General features: G+C 34.2%; 1 protein-coding gene across 4 annotated transcripts in view; it reads left to right on the plus strand.

Moving 5' to 3' along the window:
• The first annotated feature begins 1,453 nt into the window (after positions 1 to 1,453).
• Cont (Contactin) overlaps positions 1,454 to 23,731 on the plus strand; it is a 31,231-nt gene continuing 8,953 nt past the window's right edge. The window contains exons 1-17 of one of the 4 annotated variants that reach the window (XM_071597290.1): positions 1,454 to 1,485; positions 1,574 to 1,646; positions 2,195 to 2,377; positions 3,137 to 3,363; positions 3,629 to 3,871; positions 4,923 to 5,073; positions 6,815 to 6,992; positions 7,086 to 7,286; positions 8,649 to 8,751; positions 10,069 to 10,250; positions 10,337 to 10,627; positions 12,923 to 13,060; positions 15,266 to 15,406; positions 20,044 to 20,213; positions 20,883 to 21,021; positions 22,011 to 22,151; positions 22,405 to 22,640. In XM_071597290.1, the coding sequence (XP_071453391.1) occupies positions 2,207 to 2,377; positions 3,137 to 3,363; positions 3,629 to 3,871; positions 4,923 to 5,073; positions 6,815 to 6,992; positions 7,086 to 7,286; positions 8,649 to 8,751; positions 10,069 to 10,250; positions 10,337 to 10,627; positions 12,923 to 13,060; positions 15,266 to 15,406; positions 20,044 to 20,213; positions 20,883 to 21,021; positions 22,011 to 22,151; positions 22,405 to 22,640 (2,712 nt within the window). In that variant the 5' untranslated portion in view covers positions 1,454 to 1,485; positions 1,574 to 1,646; positions 2,195 to 2,206. Of the gene's footprint in view, positions 1,486 to 1,573; positions 1,647 to 1,913; positions 1,945 to 2,194; positions 2,378 to 3,136; positions 3,364 to 3,628; positions 3,872 to 4,922; positions 5,074 to 6,814; positions 6,993 to 7,085; positions 7,287 to 8,648; positions 8,752 to 10,068; positions 10,251 to 10,336; positions 10,628 to 12,922; positions 13,061 to 15,265; positions 15,407 to 20,043; positions 20,214 to 20,882; positions 21,022 to 22,010; positions 22,152 to 22,404; positions 22,641 to 23,731 lie in introns of those variants that run through there. The other 3 variants (XR_011702915.1, XM_071597289.1, XM_071597291.1) reach the window with 3 other exon arrangements.

The raw sequence follows: 23,731 nt of genomic DNA on the forward strand, positions 1-23,731 counted from the left end.
CCGGCCTACGGTATAATAAATGCGCTGAAATACTTAATATTAAAATAGTAACGCTGAGAATGCGGTAACTGGTTTCCTTAACTCTGATATGACTGGTATTGGAATACGGAAGGGAATTAAACCGATAATATTCTGTAATGAAACTGAAAAACCATTGCACATTACCTTTTTCCTGGTAGTCATGCAAAACGAATTTCAAATATTTTTTATTGAAATCATTGCTATTACTCAGCTAACACTGAGTGCAGTGTAATTTCATTTTTTTATACTGGAGCTACAATTGCCTGCATACCAATTTTTGAGAGTACCTCGTTCTCCCTTTTCTGTCAAATTGAATTTTGTATGGATAGTTGCTGATGGATAGTTTATTTTCTGGGGTAATTGAACTCTGCTCTGTTTTACAACTGAAGTTCTGCTCATGACATAAATCAAGATATATGATAACTAACAATGCGATAGTCCCTTTGAAAGAAAAGAAGACATTTGCATTTACTAGATGATTAATTAATATGATTGACAATGTTTCTGCTTTTCATGGACACACGTGATGAATATTTACGAATTCTGCTTGCAACATTATGATATTCTTAATTATGTTTTGTGTAATTTTATTATTACCTATTCACTCATCATTAAATTGCTTCGATCTTATCTCTGTTTTGGAAATTAGTAGGATATTTTGTCATTTATTATTTTATGATATTTAGGCCATTTAATCAGTTAAATATTTTCTTGATGCATGCATGTGCTCATAAAAAACTGACATAAAATCTACCGTGCCCTTAAATAGCTCCTAGTGGTGCACTAAAAATTCTAATAATTTTTACTTTATTTCCTAATATCAGAAAAATTTTGTTTGCTGTATTCAAAGCATCTAATAGATTTTTCACGTAAAATCGTGATTAGTACTCTTTAAGGGTTTCTCCCTGTGTTTGCATTAACATCTTTATTTTCCTGAGAAGAGAACAGCGCTCACCTTTCATTTTCAGAATGAAGATTTTACGGAATCAACATCTTATGTGGCACGGACTAGTGGTGTTCTTCAAAACTTATGGATTTACACTGAAGGAGGAATGATACATGTTTAGATGAACAGTTTCCGAAAAATATTTTTCGTAAGACTCGTTTTTCTGAAGTAACTTAAGTATTTATTCTGTAATTTTGTATATTTGGTTTACATTTCTGTAAAATTATTATAATAGCATTAAATAGTATAATAAAAGTGCCAATTTTTAAATTATTATTTATTCATTTCAGTGAATTTCTATGGACTCTTCCGTTCGTGAGGGAGCCTTGAGCCAAGTAAACATATTTAACTAAAAATCTCTATATTTCATCAAAATAAGCGTACCGCTGTCTATCACTATACAGTGCTGCCACGAATCCCATGGGAAATGCTGGTACTGTCTTGCGTTGGGCGTTTGTTTTTGTGAAATTAGTTGTTTACACCTTTGCAAGGAGGTGACAAATGTTGCCCAAAATAAGGTAAAAAATGCGTATTTTATGTATTTATAAATTAAATCTGAAAGACTTTCAACGGGATATATTCTGAAATCTTTCGTTACTGTTTTAGGGTGATTTATATTTTAGCGCGAAAGTGAGTTTCTTGCTCTGCTAGCCAATCTCTGAGAATAGCCACTCCCAAGGTGAGTCCTACTCATCGAATTCACGCGTGTAACTTCTTACATGGCATTTTTTTTATGTTAACCACTTGAATGATGTAATTGCTGTTGTAATTTTTTGCCTTTCATTTGTTAGAATTCATGTAATATATATTCGGGTTTTTATGAATCATCTTAGGGCGTTAACGGTGTGTTGAAATTTTAGTTTTAGCTGGGAATACTTTGAATAAACAAGAAATAAGTGGGATATTCCAGCCTTTTTGACAACTGGGATAGTTAGTTACTCTTCGGCCTTTTCAAGCGTACGGGTCACTGTTGGAATGTAATTGTTAATATAATCTTGTAATTATATATTATTATGATAATTTTGTATTCCTCTCACCGTGATATTGAGTGAAACGTTCGATGCGATTAAGTTTTTCGGCCTTATAATTTGTTTTTTTTTAATTACTCCTCTTTGTTTAATTTTAAGCACTTGAAAAGTCGGCGAATTAGAAATTTGGAAATTTTTATTGAAGTACGTATTTGTTTTGTTGTGCAGTTGCTGATTCTTTTTCCTCACTTTTACGAAGCAGGTACCCGATATGAAGTGGCTCACATTTTGTATAATTCTGGTGTCCTCCTCTTTTCCTGTTTATCTTCAAAGAGAGACAGAATTGCAATGTCCTGAGCATTGGGTTGAGTTTCAGTCATCATGTTATCGTTTTATCAAATCACCTCTCAGATCAAGAAATGAAGCACGCAAAAATTGCCAGGTAATACCAGATAAACTTATGCTCATTAAACAATTTATTTTAGTTGATTTGGTAAAAGCATGGCCGAAAAATGATAGTCATTCTGAAAAAAAATTGCTGTGGATTGTATATGATAAAATGAGTATTGCTTTTGGTTTTTTAAATTAGTTATGATGGCATATTTCACTGTGCATCGTGCAATTTAGTTTTCATATAGTATTGTTGTTATTGGTGATAGGTGAGACTTGGTTTTACGTCCTTTTGGACTAAACATGTTGTATTGTTTCGAGTGATGAATTTCCCACTGGAAAGATATGAGTCTGGTAATGGATACTATAACACCTTTTGTTCAAATGACTTTAAGACATCATGATTGATATCCAGATCAAACCAAACGAAAAGATGAAGACAATTGTCATTCATGATTCGAAAAATCCCATTTTCTATGACCACTATACAGTTTTAATGTATGCTAATTTTAGGTGAAAATCACTTAAGTAGTGTGTCCTAGTTCGTTTGTTTCCCTGTGTTTTTTTCTGCCTGCAAATCAGCATTTATTAGTCTTGTATTTGGCTCCTGGGAGAGCCATGAAATCCTTAAATGACATGTTAAATAAACAGGCAGTGATTGTTAACCATTGTTCTAAGAGCTTAAATAGTAATACGGTTGAGAGGTCAAGCTTTGTGCCTGCTAATGTAACTGGCTACCAGTCAATCTTGAAGTAATTTAAATCAGTACAGTGTTTCTTTGGTTCCAATTAAAATGATATTTTAATTGTAGGCCTATGACTCAGACCTGGCAAGTGTGGGCAGTTTGGAAGAGCATGGTTTCTTAGTACACCAGCTCCTCTGGAGGGACCCACAGCATCGGCGCTGGTACTTCGGTGCTCACCAACAGAGTGCTGGGTATTGGGTGAATGAGGGTGACAGCTCACAGCTTATTAATATGGATGCTGCTTTTTTACCCGATCAAGAAAATGTGTATAAGAAAGATTTCCTCGCGTATAGGTATGTCGGTGTTTGGTAGGAAGGACTGTTCCTCCAAGCCTTATGGGATACATTTTTAAATGTTGTATATATGTATGCTGGGTAAATGGGTTATGAGTCACTTATATACAAACAATACTTGGAGGAGCTTGCTGTAATTCATATAGGTAGACTATAAATCACCTGAAGTGAAATTCAGAATACTTCCAACTACTCTTTTTTTATTAATTTGAATTTTTATGAAATCAAATATGGCCTTTAACATTTTACATCCCTTTCTTTTCAGTTTCTCTGAGAGTCAGAAAAAGTGGGGGTTCCTAAAGGTTTCAGGAGATGAGCCTTTGCTGTACATATGTGAAGCATTGATTACACGACTGCATTATTTGGCAGCTGACGACCGAACATATCAGTATGGGTTTGATGCAGGGGATCCAAGGAACATTCCCAGGGGCCCATACTTCATTAAGCAGCCAGTAAATGTAGTTTTTGATTCGTACAGGAATAGTGTGGTGAATGATGTTGCCATGAGGTATGTTAAAAACCCAATTTTGCTCTAAATTAAAGAACATGCTGAGTAGTGATGTGTGAGTGATCTTTTTTCGCTTAAAGTTAAATTCAATTATGTATCAAACTTCATAGATATGAGGGTATCACCCGGGAAACTATTCAAAGTAATTTATTGTAAATTTTTGTCTTTAGAGGAATTTCACAGAATACATTGCCGTATTGTTTCCAGAAATCTTTTTAAATCTCTGTGTCTGCACTAGTTGGTTACTGGTGTCTTTGGTTAGAAGTTACAGTTTGCATCTTGGAAAGAATTAAACATGTGAACAGTTAATGTGAAGATTCTATTTTTCTTCTTTAATTGGGAAATAATCTTTTAAATTTTTTTTCGGGCAGCAGATGCTGTCTTATTTTTCTTCCGCTGTATTTCAGTAAAATTACCTGTGATCTACATTTGCTAATATGGCAATAATAAAAATAGACAATGAAAACTTTAATTATTATGCAAACAAACTAGAGCTCAGAAACTCTCATGAACGAATGGAAAGCAGTCCCACAGTGTTTCATGTTGCTTAGATCAAGTCCAGAATATGATATTTTCGGCGATACTGCAGTCTTTTTGAAAACCTAGGCATTTCATATGTGGCATCTGCTGACCTGGGATTACAGGAACATACATCGAAATAAATCTAGTATTAAACCCAAAGGTGGGTGACAGAATTCATTCCTAAGCAAAAAAATAATCCTCTATATTATTGTACTTGGCACACGTTATGTGTACCAAGTACAATACTACTTGGTGGCACTTTATTTAGTGAGTATTTAGTGAGGAAAGAGGTTATATTTCATCTCTTTCGTATAAATTATTTGGACATTATTCCTTTAAATTACCTGTTTGGAATAGGGTTCAGACTTTGTCATCAAATCCATGTATGCTTCTATCTCGTTGATGATCTCAGTTAGTTGGTCAGTCGGGACATTTTGTCCCTCACTGGAATACTTCATATCATTACATTACTGTGCACTCTATTTACATATGTATGCATAATTTGACATATTCACGTATTCATTTACAGTTGTTTAGCTGGGGGTTATCCTACTCCCACCTATGAATGGTTTAGAGAAGATTATGAAAGTGATCTCTTAGTATCGAGGAAAATTGACCCCTTGGCAGATAGCAGGTATACTGTCAGTGGTGGAACTTTACTTATCAACAATCCATATCAGGTGAGAAATGTTCATATCTTAAACATAATTAAATTACCTCTACTGAATTCATAATTACTTTGGTGGTCAGCATTAAAACGTTTGTCTTGACCTCCAAAGATTGCAATTTGTTGTTGATTTATTCGTTATTTTTGGATAAAAGTGTGACTGAAGTGACCCTATGGCACCAGAATGCTGTGCACACTAATTTGTAAATGGACATGTGTGCCACTGGCTTTGGGGCCAGTCTACTTGTTCACTTTATCCTTCTAAAGGGCACAGAGTCAAATCCTGATGGGGATAGTATAGTTTTAATGGTAATTTTAATGTAGCAAAACTTCCGTTAGATAGCACTTGACATCCAATATCTAATATTGCTGGAGGTAAATGAATGCCGCTCATCTAATGTAATATATCATGTGCTTGGTTGATCAAAATGAAATGTCCTGTGAAAATATTCTTGAGGATAGTAAACTTTTGTAAAATAAATACTTATCCTCAATATTGCATGTGAGCAATAAGCTATGCTTCAGTTCCTCTCTTTCCCTCAGGCATTTAGCCTTTGTTATGCACATGAACCTATTTTGAATGAAGTGATTAGTTCTTCTTACTCTTAACAAGTTAAATAAATCTCTACAAGTCTTCTTGTATTGTCAAGAAATGTTATAGTTATCCTGAAAGACTGGCAATAGTTGATTAAAATAATTGTTGGAAATATCTTAGTGTGTCATGAATGAAATATTGCGAATAACTCTTTTAAATCTAATTTCTTGGTGGTTGAAGCACTCGTTACTGTCTAAACACTATTGGTGGCATATATTTGAATGGAATGTTACCTGTAGTGCTACAAATTTTGTCACTCAGAAGAGTCTCATTACATGCGCTTGCTGACAGTTTCCTGTTAGTTCCCTATGAATGCAGCAGGTACAAATAGTTTGCAAATTGAGGGGTACTCATGGAATGATTTTTTAGCACCCTATTGCCTCATAGTGCTTCATTTTGCATCATTATCTAATTACTTGCCAAATTTAGATCAAACCAACCTTCTGGGTGTTTACTGGTTTGGTTTGGATTTTTCTGATAAGTTGTGGCTCTGGCAAGAGTGAGAACGCTGTTGGTCTCTATGCCATGATATACATATCAGTGATTTAGATAGTAAAAATATATATTTTATGCTTAAGTATCAGGTTGTTATAAAACCATAACCTGAATCCGACTGTTGACTGTTCAAATGTTATCATTTGTTCCAAATCCTTATTGATGAAAACCCTCTAAATATCAATAAGTGGTGACATTTTTGTGGCTATGAGAAATTGCCTGCTTTATTATAATTTACTTCTCATCCACTGTTAATAATTAAGTTTAAAAAGCATTTGAATACTTAATTGTGAAAGTTTTTGTTGATGTAAGCTTTTAACTTGGAAAAGTAAAGATGTCTCTGTGTAATATAATATATATAATATAAACAATTTTTATTGCTCTGGGAACATAGTCCCTTGGAGCAGAATACAGATTACATTAGGTTTTGAAACCTATGGAGTGAAACTGGTTCTAAACTACTGAAACAAGACATAATTTGACATCAGTTGAACGAAACATATAGTACAATACATACATACAAATACAAAGAACAATAGTTAAATATTTAGCCTGATAGAACAGTAATAAGGTCATTTTGGTAGTGTGGTAGACAGATATTCAAACATTTTCCTGTTGAATTGGGATGTAAAGCCATGATTAATATTTGTCTTTTACCTTTCAGGACAGGGATCGTGGTACATATCATTGCAAAGCTTCCAATAGGTTTGGATCAATCATATCAGAGAGTGTTGTACTGACTTTTGGTTCTATTGGAGAATTCAATTTGAAGAGATCCCCTGAAAGTGGAAACCAAAATTGGGGGAAAGCTTTATACTGTGATCCTCCAACATATTTCCCAAGTATGAAATCGCTAATGACTCAATTCAGTATAAGCTTCAATGCAAAGATGGTGTATGGTTTGCACTCATAATATTTTCATATTTTTCTTTTAGGTGTCAGCTATTATTGGATGAGGGATTTTTTCCCAAACTTTGTGGAAGAAGACAAGCGTGTTTTTTCATCGTATGATGGATATTTATATTTTTCCTCATTAGAAACTATTGACAAAGGAAATTACAGCTGTACGGTTCAAAACAATGTGTCGAACACAGGCCGCAATGGACCATTTTTCTCTTTAACGGTCAATTCTCACTGTAAGTTTATGTGTATAAATCATTATTTCATTATGACTAGAATACAGCCTCTCATAATGGATAAAATTGTTTTAAATGTTGATAAGCCTGTCCCTTGCATTAAAACTTCTTTGTTGCTATCATTTAGATATTCTTTGAACATTTGGTATCCCATAGAATTTTATATATTATAGCATAGTGCGATTCTGGCCAGAAAAATTTTATTTGATTTCGTAATTTTGTCCGAAGTAGAAAATCATGATAATTCCCAATCATAATTATGACGGGCATCAATCTCTTTGAGTCTCAAGAGCATGAAAGTTATCCCCATTGGGAATTAATTTGATAAACCATTTAAAATTAGCTCATTTGAAACTCTGATATTCCATCAAAATTTAGTGGTACAAATAAATATTTACAATTAGTAGCACAGGTTAAATATTTCCACATAGCTAAATTTTCAATGTTTAGGCATCAATATCAGTTGCTCAAGCCTTGAAACATGGCTTGTTTGTAAGTATTTTATATGTGGTGCCTATTGTAAATGTTTATTTATATCATTAAATTGAGTAAACCTTATATAACACATGGAAATCCACACCATTCATTAAGTATGACGGCCTCGCAGTGTGCATGTTTTATGATTTTTATCAAGTTGAGATCCTCATGTTATCCCTGTATTGGGGGAAAGCTTGGTGGGGATGGGGCTTACTTTGTGACATAAATATAAACTGATATATTAGAATGGTAAAACTTTAATATTGATTGCTTGGTATTTAAATTAAAAAAATAAAGACTGAAAATCCATCAGAAGCTGGAAAATCTGCAAAAAGTGGATATACATGAATAAGAACCTTCCTAAATGAGTTGTTGTGTTGAGCAGTTTTTATTTTAATTTCTTGCATTCGAGTGTATAAACTGTCATTTGTAATGTTGTTATAGTCCTGTGGGATATTTATGAATGACCTGCAAGTAGGGGAAGGCTGCCCCTTCAGCTAGCTCAAACCCTTCCCCCTTGTAGGTCTTGCCTTTACCACTACAGGTGCCCCCTACCCTTAGCACCTCCCCCCACAGAACATTGAGGGGAGGTACACATTTTGCCATGCTGGGTTAGTCTTGCCACTTTTTATATTACATCTTACAGCATATTTGACACCCCTCTGATGAACATGAAGATTCACTTTTAAATTATTTTTCCCCCAACTCAATTTTATACATTTTTTTACTGCATTCCTCGAAAATTTTAAATCAAAGTTTCACTGTTCTACATTAATTAAATCAGTTTAGATATTAAGAATTGGAGATGGGTTTTCATGTGAAGGCAAATTTTTGCCAGTAGAGAGATGCATACTCATGTGATCTTTTGCTTGGATTAATTTTCAGCCAATTACCAGCAGTTAAAATTTCCCAACAATTTTCCTAAGGCTTTTCCAGAGGCCCCAGTTGCTGGCCAAGAAGTTCGTCTAGAGTGTGTTGCCTTTGGATAGTAAGTAATTTTATTCTTATTTATCCTCATTCGTTTGAAGTAGTAAAATGATTTGTATCAAAAGATTGACTATTTCAAATGGGAAAATTTGAAACAAAGTCAGTTCCTTTGTTTTTAACTGTAGTTATTTATATATGTGCCTACATAATTTCACCTCGCCACGATGGCATTTTATTTGATTGAATTTGAAAATTGTGTTCTTTTTTATTCATGAAGATTTATTAATGGCCTGTGGGTACTTTGCTTACTGGCTAAATGAATGCCCTGGAATGGAACGGGTACATTTACTTGAATATAAGTAAGTGTTTTGTTGACATTCATGATGAAAAACTCACCCATTAGCTTAAACTTGAGCATCGTAAAGAATTAATTCTATGAAAAATATTTTAAATAAACATAAATTTGTGTAGAGGTGAGATCATGAGAAAGAATAGCAGGACTCCTGCTTTTGTGATTGTTTCTTTTTACTATGATTTACAACTGTTTTTTACTACTCTTTAGCCGGACTAAATATCGTTTTAATTAATTTTGATCTTTCAATATGAGAAAGTGTCTTATTGTATACTTGTTTATCAATTTTCCCTCTGTGTTAAGAGGTGACCAAAAAATAATTTTGCAAGAGTTGGGACTGAAGCCTTAGGGAATGGGTGCCCTTGGACCATGAAAAAGTTGTTTCCACCGGGAAATTGTATTTGATTAAAGTTACCCAATTCTACTGTACAACAATATCATATTTGAAGATGATTTAATTACTATTCACTAGGAACTTACCTTCTTAACTGCATGTAATTGGAGAGCCCATTGGGAAATATTCTATCAAATTAACGATACTTTGCCCCAAAGCTCAAAAATATTTTGCAAAATAGCAACATTTTAATCAACCTCCAGGTTGGTTATTGCAGGGGTTAGTGTTTGAGCAATGGGAAACAAGTGATTTGCCCACATTACATAAAAGCTTACAGAAACATTGGCAAAGACTACATTTTAAATACCTGGCTTAACCTTTCGTTACTTTTAAATGCAAGTGCTAGGAGTAGTAAAGAATATTATTGTTATTGTGCAATGACTTGCCAAATGCCTAGTTATTACAATTAGGTATCCACAAGACAATTATTAAACTGATGTAACTGTCGAAAGTGTAATTTTGCTGATGCAAATAATGAACAACTTTTGGGGAATTTATTTTTAGTTCCCCACCCATAGTATGCCAGTTACGATTGAATAATATCTCCAAAGATGCACTTATTTGATAAGTGTTGGCCCATTTTGGTCACCAGTTCATCCTCAAAATTTATTTTCCATTTTTTAAATTTATAGCCCAGTACCATCATACAATTGGACCAGAAAAGGGTCCTCTCTTCCTCGCAGTGCAATTACTGCAAATTACAACCGAGTTTTAATTTTACCGAAAGTTCAAGTTGAAGATCAAGGTGAATATGTGTGTCGTGTTTTTAATGACAAAGCAGCCATCGAGAATAGTGTTTTGCTTAGCATCCAAGGTAAGTCTTACTCCTGAAGTTATTTTATGTTTGAATCTTTCTTTTTAAGACTTTCCAGGAACTGTATTACATTCTCCATTTTTCAGCCGAGCCAAACTTCACAATTCCATTAACGGACAAACACATGGATAGTAAGTCTTCTCTGACATGGACTTGTGAAGCTTTTGGAATACCTGATGTGACCTATACATGGTACCGTAATGGAGAAATTCTTGACATGGAAAAAATTTCTGGTTTTGACAAAGCAAGGTACCACATACAAGACAATGTTCTCAAAATTAATGAGTTGGATCCAGAGCGAGATCAGGGAATGTATCAGTGCTCTGCCAAAAATCAGCTCCGGAACCGTTATTCTTCTGCTCAGCTACGAGTTCTATGTAAGTTCTCCCGACCAAAACATATATCTAATTCTTTGTCTTTCAATATATTCTACTATATGATTTCAGGTGCTTAAGGTTCAACTGCTCTATCTGCGAACTCAAATTTTAACAATTTCCTCTTAAATTACATAGTAGAAAAACTTTTATGAATATTTTATGAGGAAAAATTGATAGAGCAGGCTCATATGTTTTTCATTGTCAGATATGCAGATATTGAATGCTTTCATTAGTGGTAAATACAATTAATCATGGTCAATTCATAAAGAGTTACAGAATATTGAAATGAGGCAAAAGATTTTTCTATTTTGTGTATTAAAATGCATTTTTTGTACTTGGAGATTGTGTTGTGTCTTGTAAGGTTAATGGTAGAAGTTCAGTGTATATATTATGATGAAATTAGATATTTTGCCCATTTGTATATATTGGGGAAGCTAGCGCTCAAGAGTTTTATGTGATTTTGAACTATGTGGTCATAGAGACTCAGTTTTCATTTTCCCATATTATCTGTATGCTCTCTTTTATAGTTTATCAATGTGAAATTGGGTTACTCACATACCTACTGCAAATGCGAAAACTCAGTAAACACCAGGAACTCATTCACAGTCTATTTTGTTTTATGTTTTTCCTACATAATATAAATGCTTGATCTTTTCCTGACTGTGAGGTCACATTCACAAGTAACTAAATGTTTTTTAATTAATCTAGTATTCATTTCACTACTAAATAAACTATATATGCAGCTAGAAAATCTTATATAATGATATTTGAAATGGTTTTTCGCAGCTCATATTGATAACATTGTAATATATTTAGTATTACAAAGTTCATTATGAAGTATTTTACTTCAGTGACAATACTCATCAGTTAAACATATGAATCTGTTCTTTAGGAACAAGTGTCAACCGATTCTGAAATATTTATTTGTGTCAGTGGCAGTGATGCACTGACTCAGTTAGTATATCTAGTTATGCATTCAGCCGAGGTGGCTGTAAGAAAGCTAATAGATTCTCTATCCTAGCCAGAATTCAAAAGTGGGAATTCATGGTCCATCATCTCTGAGCATGAATGATCTCAAACACCCTATCAAACTCAAAGTGACAGGAGAAAAATGCAATTTTTGTAAAATGGTCTTAGCTTCCTCAAGGAGGAGATGGTGCAGATGACCTTACGTGAGGGTTAGGGGAAATGGGAAAAGGGAGAAGTTGTTACAGTGCTGGTCATTCTCTAGAGTTATCAATTCATGGTTGGTGGGTGGCCATGTAACAGTCTGAATGCTCTGGCAACAGCAAAATTAATAATGGGTGAAACCTCTCTTCATGGACATTCCTATTTAGCTACCACTCCTCTTAATGGCAACTTCTAAGAACAGAGAGGAATGAAGAGTGCCTTCTCTATTTCGACTATCTGATTAGAATTATGACAGGAAAACAGGGCCTTCAGCACATATGGAAGACTAAAACATGGACATTGCCTTCTATCAAGGCACAATGGGCTACTCTGGAGCCAAGTACTTCTGTCATTGTTTCAGGAATTCTCCTGATTCTCCTTTTTCAAATGATTTCATATTGGTTATAACATGGGAAGATTAAAGATCAAGAGATCTAGAAGAGAGGAAATTTAAGTGGTTACTCAACTTGACACGTAACCACCCTCTTTAGACCTGACTGTTGCATCACCAACTGCTTCAAAGTGCATTTCCCTTCTTGGTCTGCACATTAAACTCTATTTACTCATTTCATATTAATGTACTTCTTGATATCATTATCTTTTTCTACTAGCATTCTCATGCATATGATCAATTGTTATATAAAACTGTACTCATGGCGTGGATATTTTTTGGGCAGTAATTTAAAAGGGTTGAAAAGTTACTTTAGAAATTAACGTGGGTTTTGGTGTCATGTTATCAGACTTGAAAAATAAGACAGACACTGTGTATGACTCTAGGACAGTTCCAAGTTACCAGCATGAGCAAGAATACCATTGATATTAAAATGCTCATTGAAGAGGTGCAATTACAGTGCATCTGTGTGCATGGATTGGAACTAGGAATCCTGAATTTTTTAACTGTGTACTGGCTGAATAAGAGCCAAATAGTTTGTTATCATGTTCATGAGGTTTTTTCTCAAGTAGTTTTACCATCAACTTAATGGTGACTTGGAGTATGTTCATTTATTAATATTTATTTGAGATTCAACTTTTCATCTCATTTATCTCCCTTTTTGACAAAACAAGGGCACTTGTTTCAGAATGTGAGTTTAAATGACAACTAATCGGTGTTCATTAAAATTTCAGCTCTAAAGCCATCATTCAAGAAGAAGCCCCTGGAATTGGAAACGTATGCTGCAGAAGGTGGCAATGTGACAATTAAATGCAACCCTGAGGCAGCTCCACGGCCAAAATTTGTGTGGAAAAAAGATGGAAATGTACTTGGTGGGTAAAAGTGTGTTTTGTTGATATAAGGGCAATTAAGTGAAATTGAGGAATTAATTTGAAGATGTTGCTGCTTGCTGCTTTCTTCTTCCTCCCATTAGTGCAGAGTTGTTGAGAAAAGATTCAAAAGTCTCCCTGCAGAGATTCTTGTAGAAATCAGAGAGAAAAATATAGAGCAAACACACCAGAAAACTCAGCTCCACTTGGCCAGGAGTTCACAAAATTGTTTTAAGGTAGTGGACAGACGGAACCATTAATAATCTGTTGTTAGCTGAAGGTGTTTCTACCAACACACCTTTCAGAAGTCAGCATTCTACTTGGATTCGAAAGATATAAAGACTGCTATTTTGTTTTATATAAGGAGTTTAATTGCAAGCAATTGAAAGATTCTGTGCCTTGCATGACATTTTCATACGTTCCATTGATTTGATTCAGGTGCATTTTAATCGAGAGCAGTGGAGAATATTTAATATTAATCAAAGGATCAATTAGTCCTTTGAAATTGGTCCAGGCTTAAATTTGTTCCAATGATAATTATTGTAGGCCTAACAGACTTTACTTTTATGAGGGTACAGCATTGCCACACACTGCAAAAGCCTTTGCTAAAGTTTGCATTGGAATTCTTATGGTGATTGATAATTTATTTTGATTATGAAGTTTTTTTAAGAAAGAGAAGATAATTGAAGATTGAATAATTTAAGTTTGGGAAAGTGCAAATCCATTTATTTATATTATAAATACATTAAAATCTTGATTATCCATGTGTGGATTATCTATTTTTCAGATTATCTGTGCCACTCTCTTCCCAGCACCTCTAAATTTTAATAAAATTACAATCTTAAATATTATTAATTACTTTGAAACTTTGATACTTTTTTTCAATGTAAGTTTTTAATGTTTTGGCTTTCTTAAAAGTTTTTAATTTCATTCAAGTTGCCAATAGAATTGAATGCTTAATTTAAACATTTTTTTACTATCTGTTTTACTTTCCCTTTGGCGTGTCCCTCACATTCATTAGCCCTGGGAATCCCATATTTTCCTTTAAGATTAGCAAATACATAGTCATGCTATGCAAAAAATAAGTAATTGAATATCTACAATGAACATACAACTATCTATCTGCACTGCACATAAATACGCTCCAAACTTTGATATGGAGCATAGTTATGTATGGTGCAGAAACATGGTCATTGAAGCAGGATCTTAGGCATAGATGGGAGGGTTTTTACAGGTGGGTGAAAAAAATGATTGAGAAGGTGAAGTGGACGGAAAGGGAAATAAATGAGGAAGTACTGGGCATGGTGGTAGAGGAGGATTGTTGGGATACGTTCAAATGATGGATGGGAAAGATGGATGCGAAGCGTATTGATTGGCAGTTGAATGTTGAAGACTGTGTTAGAGGGGAAATGTTAGGCAAACAAGGAAGGGATAGGAATATGATAGGAATGTTGGATGGAATGAAGGGAAGAAGGAAGTATACAGAGATGATGAGAGGTATGTTATGGAGTAGGATGTTGGGTTGTGTTCATTAAAAGAGACGAGGACATTGTCGCTGTACAATTTGGTAGCTTGTGTCCATCCAAAACTTATCTTAACCCATTGATTACCTGTAAAAATAATATCTGCAATGCATTATTTTAAACAGTATAATGTAATGAATGTGAATCCGCATTAGAGATCCTTTTTTAAAATTGATCCTTTGGCAGTCATTTGTTTTTTCCTGGCTTCATGATTGGTGTAGCTCAATGAAAAATATATGTTCTGCTATTAACTTAATGATAGTTCTATGAGCTTGTGAATCTATATTTTAACCCTTTCTAAAATAGCTGAAAAAATGGAAAAAATGTATTTTCCATTGCCAAAAATCTCTGAGTCAATCACACGGAATGGAGAAGGTGTGTTTCCGTGTAAGTGTATTTATATCATGACCATGACCATGTTTTGGTTATCCATGTTTTTCTATTATTCGAGCTTCATCATGCATCCATTAGCTTGGATAATCAAGAGTGTACTTTATAATGATTGACTTTAAATTAATTGGCTACATGCTATTGAGTTTTCAGTTTTATTTGGTTTCTTATAACTTTTTGTGCAAATTTTTACCATTGGAAGTGCATATAAGCTCATGCTAGGTACAGTTTAAGTTTATTTGGGGCTGTGAATGTGCAGTTTTCTTCTTATCAATTGATGGCTTTGTTTGCCTAGGTGCTGGAGGACGAAGGAGAATTTTGGAGAATGGAAACTTGATAATCAGTCCTGTCTCCCGAGATGATGAGGGAGTTTACACATGTACAGCTTCAAACATGTATGGCTCAGATGAAAGCAAGGGACGGCTAATCGTGTTGCGTAAGTTGCCCTTTATTTTACTCTATCCATACATAACTGCATGCATCACTCATTGCCTTGTTTTTAAAATGAAATAATTTGATGATCTACTGAAGAGGAGTAAACGGGGAAAGCTGCAATCATGCATTAATCTGTTTTAATGTAATGTGCACACAATTATCATTGCAACGTCTTAGAACTTTTACACTTTGATTAAATTTGGTGACAACTTGTATAAATATGTGATGGCAATTTACTGTACGTAAAAAGTATGACAGTACATAGTCCAAGTGATGTATGTGGCTTTTAAAAGCCATATTTTCTTTGTGTAGGTTATTGAGGTAACTGATTACACTTCTGTTGATTCATAATTCATAGGCCATGATATTAGGTGGGTCATACAGTACAAAAATCCATCTGTTATGAATATCAACAGATGTGATGTCATGTGGAGAGCAAACCACAGCAGAATGTATTGAAACATTTCAATGAGCATGATCTTTTTGCAAGATAATTGCTCAAGAGTGTAAAATTTTCTAGCTTGTTACCCTGTGAATGTCCTTAAAATAATATCATAATAGACGAAACTAAAAATATTTTCTGAAGATTCAATTTACACCCTCATCACCATATAATAGGTTTTGCAAAAATCCAAAACATATTTTACAAGAACAGCTTAAAATATACCTAAAACACTTTGATTATGTATCTCATATTCCAATGTTTTTCCATTTCAATCAATGAATCTGTGAAAAGTCTTTAAAACTAAAGTGATGATATGCATTCTCAGAAGAATAGATAGATTACACCATGAGTTCTTAATGGTGCCATATCAGAAACCCTCCATTTTAACAGGTGCTGTTTTTGTGTGACAAAAATAATGCATACAAACTTGAAAAAAGCCAGATTTATGTTGGAAAATATTAACATTGTGAATTGAATTGATATCATTACATCCCTAAAAAGAAGAGTATATCATAAAGTTAGATTTTTGAACTCTCCAATCCAAATATGTGTAGAAATGTTCATACGAAATCTATGCAAGCATAGGTACTGTATAAACACATTTGCAGTATGCAACACACATATAATGCATGCAGTTTAATACAAAGTCAGAGAGTAAAAAACTGTAATTGTGTCAAACATATTTAATGTCTAATTTGTGTACAGTTACATAGATCTGTATTTCCTTTTCAAATGAAATATAAATGTTATTTCATTTTACAATATGCTTGTTAATTTGCAATATTTCAGTAAAAATTTCATCGTTCTGGATCAGGGTTTGAACCTTGTCGATCAATTTACATCCCAGTACTTTGCTAATAAGGTGCTAACATCACATTCTCTTGAACTGCCTATTTATAAGGACATTCATAATTCAGCTCTTTTGTCAAAGTAAATCAGTGGAGCAAATTGCTCTAACAAATTACTATTTATTCAATGTAAATGTTGGCTTTGAGGTCAAGGATTTAATCTTATCCAATAAAGCAAATCATTTGCATGATCAAAGTGTTTAGTAAATATTCTTTTTGAGACTTCACATGGTGATAATGTCTCGTATGATAATGGATTGCTGTTTTAAGCTCCTCATCATAAACCACCATGAAGTCTGGCTGGGTACACCATAGTTATAGATTGTGAATGTTACTGTATTTGCATAAGTTTTTAAAGCATATACATTCTGATGCTGAAACAATTTTAAATTTAGTCATATTACAGGAAATTTCATGCAATAGGTACATTTCTTTGACTAACCCCATCAAATAACCAACTAATTCTTATGGGTAATCTGTATTTTAAAATGTAGACCATGGACTATATACAGCTTTGAAATATCCTTCAAGAACCTTTTATGAATATCTTAAGGTCATGAACGTTCTTTATCTTGATGATGACAGTATTTGATTTTGGCACATCGTATACTATTCTATGCAATGTATTAAACGTGGGCCATTCAATAAGTCCTTAAAAAAATATGGAAAAATAAAATTATTTTGGGTTGATTTTTGTTTGTCAACGTGATCTCCCTTTAGCTTAATACGAGGGTCATCCGGAAAGTAGTACCCGTTCGTGCCGCATGAAGTGCTGACGACGCGAGTAGCCGCTGGACGAGGTCAGATAGCTTCAGTGGCTTGTCTGCCTTCTCTGAGCCAAGTTGCGTGACGCTAGCATTGCCTGTGTTGTTTCTGTGATTGTTTACAATGTTTAAAAAAATTGAGAACGCCGCCAGGTGTGAAGTGAGGGCAGTGATTAAATTCCTCAATGCAAGAAACGTTCGCCCATGTGATATTCATCGCCAATTAAAGGAGGTGTATGGAGACAATGTAATGGACGAGTCGTCTGTTCGGCGGTGGTGTCGCAACTTCAACATGGGGAGGGGGAACACACACGACGATGAGCGTTCGGGGAGACCGTCTGTCATTACAGACCAACTGGTGAGCTCAGTTGACGAATTCGTGAGGAACGATCGGCGCGTCACAATTGATGACATCTGTGAGCATTTTCCCAATGTTTCTCGAACAATTGTTCATGAAATTGTTAAACACCATCTGCATTATGCAAAAATTTGTGCAAGATGGGTCCCTCGCGTATCTCAATGAGCTGGCGGCGAAGGACTATGCAGCAGGAATACAGAAACTTGTCACACGTTATGACAAATGCCTTAATTTGCTTGGAGATTATGTTGAGAAGTAGTTTAAAGTATCCTCTTTCAAATAAAATTTTTTATGTTTGTTAATATTTACTTTTGTCTCTTTATTTCACGAACGGGTACTACTTTCCGGATGACCCTCGTAATACACTTTTCAGTGTTTTTCTAACTTTTTTAAGCTATCCAGAAAGTAAGATTTCTGAAGATCCTCAAAAAGAGCATCTGTGTTGATGATGTCGACCTTGTTTGGCATGAATCATTTTCTGCCAAGCCATTTTCCAGGTTTGGAAATTAAAAAGAGTCATTGTGGGCCAAAACTGGTGAACACAGAAGCCTGTAAAACCGTTTGTTTTCATTTCTGTCCATTTCACCTTTTCTGTCATTTTCCACACACACACTTCAAAATTCTGCAATCTGTGCCCATCATCCTGCTTCAATGACCATGTTTTTGTACCGTTGAAAACCTTGCTCCATAAAATTTTAAAGTTTTGAATGGCCATTTCTTTACCTCCTTTCTCAATGTCTCTCTCATCAATTCTGTCCTTGTGAAAGCTGCCTTACGTAATGGAATTCCTCTCTTTATGTCTGTACTACTTGTACCATTTTGGTCTGGAACACATCCAAGATAGGTGAACTCTTCCACATGCTATTGTTTATGAACTCCTGTTTAAATGTTGAAATTATCCCTCCTCTTTCTTGAAAACCATATAACTTTTGTTTTGTTTACATTTATTTTCATCCTATACCTGTTGCACTGGCTGTTAAATGCACTAAGCAATGCTTGCAGTCCCTTTGCTGATTGACTAACTACAGCTTGGTCATGAGCAAATCTAACTGATTTTATGAATTCACCACCAACTTTCAATACTATCCCCCATTCTTCCCATGCCTCTTTAACCATTCCCTCCACATATTGAACAGCAAAGGTGATAATGGTCTTACTCATCTTCATAGCACTGCCCATCTAGACTCTTTAATTCCCCACTTGCACCTGAGCAGTCCGAGATATAAACAGGTTGCGGATAAGTCTCCAATCTACTCCTATTTTCTGCTAAACATTCATTAATCTTTCTCAATCCACTCCGTCAAATGCCTTTAAGAAATCAACTAAACAGGCCAATACATCCTGATTGAATTCTATGTTCCTCAATGAAGCTTTTGTCATCACAGAATAATTCTCTGCTAGAACTTTTCGATGCTATTAAATTTCTCAAGGCTGTGCTATAACACTCCAAAGAAACTTTATTTAACAGTGTAAACAAGTTGCTTATTAATCAAATTAGTAATGCACAGTTTTATGTTATTGAAATATAATAAAATATGATATTAGGCAGTATAGAATAGAGATCTCATAACATTTAACCTTGAAGGGAGGCAGTCTGCTACTAAATCCTGTTATTACTATGTGGAGTCTTGTAAACTTCAATTTCCCAACCCCAAGCCTGCATAGTTGTTGATAAACACAGCACAGAAGGGCATTCCTATTTGGTTTACATTTTTAAATCAAATTAGATGATGAAACCTCAAAAGATTTTAAGGGTGTCACATGGAACAAACCTTGTTGACTACATTGACTCTCTGTTCTCTGCATGACTTCAAACCATCGGTACAACTAGGTACTTGAGCGTCTTTGTTTGGGCCAAAAAATGTGGATGGTTTGTAGTTAGACAGTTATTAAATTGTATACGACCTCATTACATTTTTCCCAGAGTGGTGGAAGAAAGAGAAATTTTTTTATCAGCATTATATAAGTGTAATCTTAAGTGGATATCAAGGAATTGAATTTAAATTATGTAATTTTCTTGCACTTTAAATGCATGTTATTAAATATATTGGTTAATACTATTACTACAACATTTGACTTGATCATCGTGCACAATTTCATACTTCATTGAACAAACTGTAGACATTTTACGTATTTTTTATAGTCTTTAAGATTTCATCTTGTTGGGTAATGATTTAATATGTTTCACTTATAAATTGTTCAATTTTATAATTTTTTATGCAGGAGGACCTAAGTTCTCAGTTTCACTGAATCCCAGAGTTATAACCTCAGTTAATGAACATGTGAAACTCAGTTGTGAAGCATATTCCGAGGAAATCTTGGATATGGCTTATATTTGGAGGCATAATGGCCTACGCATACGTGATGATGGATATGACACTAATGAGCGTATTGTAAGTATTTTTGTAGTATTATTCAGAACACGCCTCTCATTAGCTTCCTCAATACATTTTTTGAACCATAATGATGTAAATTTAAATCTTCAGTCATTCTGTGATAAATCAGAACAGGTAGAATCCTGATTTTAACATCTCCTAGTTAATGTTTGCTAAGGTGACTTTTAAGTGAATCCAAGTCAAGTTCTGTTTATATTATGCATGTTAATACCAATTTACCAACCCTTGCATATCAAATAAGTTACCAAACCATGTAGATTGTTGAGAGACAAAATGTCTGTCAGTGCTAACTTGTATTGAGGAAAATAGTCCTGTTACAATGGTAACCTGCCAAAGTCTGATCCCAATTTGAAGAGGTTACTTAGATAATTTCAAACCGTTGCTGGATCATGTGTTGCTGAAAGGTACTGGAGATGGAGGATCATAGTGCTACTCTAAAGAAATAAAAACAATTGGCTAACTTAAGGATCATTTTTTATTATAGAATGGATTGCCATATTAGAAAAAAATGGCAATCCATGGGGTTGTACTATAGTTCAGTGTTGACTAATAGTGTCTCTATCTTGTTGTAGTTCAATTGTAGTTGTTTGTGTTCACTTGCTGTGTTCACTTACTGTGTGTACTTATCCAGGATTTAATGAGGAAATGTAATTTATCTATTTTTAGAAAATTGATGGTGGTGATTTGCATATATTGAATGCCTCATTGGCAGAGGCTGGTGAATATGAATGTATTGTTAAAAGTGCAGTTGGAAGGATATCTTCAGCAACATTAGTTTTGATCCAAGGGCCACCTGGTCCTCCTGGTAAGAATTTGTCTTTACTTTTTGTTGGAATGTAGTGCTAATATTATTAAGTTCAACAGATTCAGGCTTGAGGTCGTGGAAGTTCATCATAATGAAATAAGGACAATTTGCACTTTTCCACAGTTTATTTAACGCACGACGCGTTTCAACTCACAGAGTCATCATGGTCTTGTACCTGATGATGACTCTGTGAGTTGAAACGCGTCGTGCGTTAAATAAACTGTGGAAAAGTGCAAATTGTCCTTATTTCACTAATATTATTATTTGGCAACTTTTTGTCATCTGGAAAAACTTACTTTTTCAACAAGTATAAATAAACAATTATGCAAGGAATAAGTTTAGGATAGAAATTATTTTTTTGTTTTATTTGTATCAGACAAATATAGTCATGAAATCTTGCAATACAACATAAGGCCAAAGAATTTGAATGATTTAATTAATCAAATAATAAGTTTCTATATCCTGGGAGAGTAAAATTTGTGCACAGGGGATTAATACTCAACTGGGAGGGTGGGAAATAATTGATTGAAAATGAGAGGTGTGGCAATTTAGGATAATAATAAATAATTTTGCCAGTAGGTGAATTTTGTTGGCATCTTTTTTGAACATATTTTATACTTGAATTGCCTTAAGTAAATCAGGAGTCTGCTTGCCTTTAATGTCAGCATATGATCAGTTAAAAAAATATTCATTCAATTTACGCTTTTTTATTAATGTGCATCACTCTTCAAGCTGGTGTTAGTTTTGGGTTGAAGACATCTCTCATTTCGTGTATCAGGCAAATTGAATGAATATGGTCAAAAATGCTGGAATACCTTTTGCTCCATATTACATGGAACCTCATACGCAAGGGACTTTGCATAATTCTAAACATGACAAAATATAATAAGATTGAAATGCCTTAATGTTGCAGTGTTAAAATAATTTTTTTTCTTTGTGGAAAATTTCTTTAAGTCCTACAAAAATATGCAATCATTTACCTCTGTCAGGTGGTGTTAAAGTTGTAGACATTATGAAAACATCTGCTACTATCCAATGGACTGATGGGGCATCAAATGGCCGTCCCATTACAAAGTACATAATTTCAGGCCGAACAAATTGGAATACTACGTGGTATAACATATCTGAAGGTGAGTGCTTAATGTATCACATAAATTGCATTGCATATTATTAAAATAGGTATTCTGGTAATGTAAGGCACTCCAAATAACACAAAATTTAAGTGAGCTTCTTGGTAGTGCAAAATTATTTCCCTTTGTTATTTTGTTGTTAATTTTATACTTCATTCAGCCTTATTATTAATTGATTTAAATCCTTACTTTAAATGGTACTCCGCTGCGGTAATAATTTTTTGGAAAATATTTCTCATTTTGTTTATTTTAGGAGTGGTTGCAACAGAAGTTGGTAGGTATAATGGTCGGAAGGAGGCAGTTATTCGTGATGTTTTATCTCCGTGGTCAAAGTATGAGTTTCGAGTAATAGCTGGTAATGAAATTGGATATGGTATACCATCAGCCCCTTCACCACAGTACAACACACCCACTGATCACCCTTATAAGGCTCCAACTAACGTTGGAGGAGGTGGTGGGAAGATTGGTGATTTAACCATTACTTGGCAGGTATGGATATGTGGTTTTTTGCATTTGATTTTTCATGTGTGGAGCAGTCGATTTTGGATGTCCATGCTAATATTTATCTTCATTCTCATGCCTAAATAGGATCCATTGAATGAATTCATTTGGTCTCTGGATTTCTGGAGATAAAATATCTATTAATTTCCCAAGTAATGTAATCTTTATTATCATAGAAAGTCTCAGTTAATTCATCCTAATAATATCTCTAAAAACTGAAAACAAAGTTTGCTTTTGTTGTATGTGCCTTTTTCCCAAAATCCAGTTTGAAAATGGGAGTATTTCATTTAGTGCTGATTCATGTTGCATCATGTTCAAGGTGACCGCTCAGTTGGGAAATCGGGAAACAGTCAGGTTTTTAGCATTTCTTCAAAAATTTGGGAAAGGGCTGAGTTTTTTTTTGCAAAAGTCAAGAAGTTAAAATGGAAATTTGGAATTCCCAATTACAATTATTTCTCTTTTTAATTTAAAGGCTGGTTAATGGGTCCCAGGTGTATGATATTTATATGTCCCACGAATTCAATCAGACTGAAAATACTGTCGAATGAAAACTTATACTATTTAGACAATTTGCACTAAACAACCTGTTAGGTCGTATGCTAATTAATTTTTTTTTAATTTCACATTTGGTTATAAGCCACAGAGATATATGGGGAATTTAATAATTTTACCGATTGCCTAGCTATTAAATATAATTGTATATACATGGCATCTTGAATGATTGCATCTTAACTTCTTATGATCAGCTAGTTACCAATGATCTTACAGCTCCTTACTCTCTTACATCTCCTTTGCTGCTGGAAAACTGCATACCTGCCCTGAGCAGTGGAGTAAAACTCACGTCCAAGTTCTTTCATAAATCATTACTAAAACTAAGTTGACTGGCAGGTTGGCAGTGGTAGAACTACTGGCAGTAACTACCTATTCATTCTGTTGAATCAAAATAGTATTATTGTTGAAGCCTAGACAAATTAAGTTAGTATGTCAACCCAAATGATTACTCACTTGAAAACACATGTATTTTAAATTTCTTATTGTATAATTGTGAGAGTTAAAGAGCTAATTTATCTCTTTCATCT

Source organism: Hetaerina americana, unplaced genomic scaffold (genome assembly GCF_022747635.1).
Source record: "Hetaerina americana unplaced genomic scaffold, ioHetAmer1.1.p SCAF_85, whole genome shotgun sequence".
In the NCBI taxonomy this organism is placed as follows: domain Eukaryota; kingdom Metazoa; phylum Arthropoda; class Insecta; order Odonata; family Calopterygidae; genus Hetaerina; species Hetaerina americana.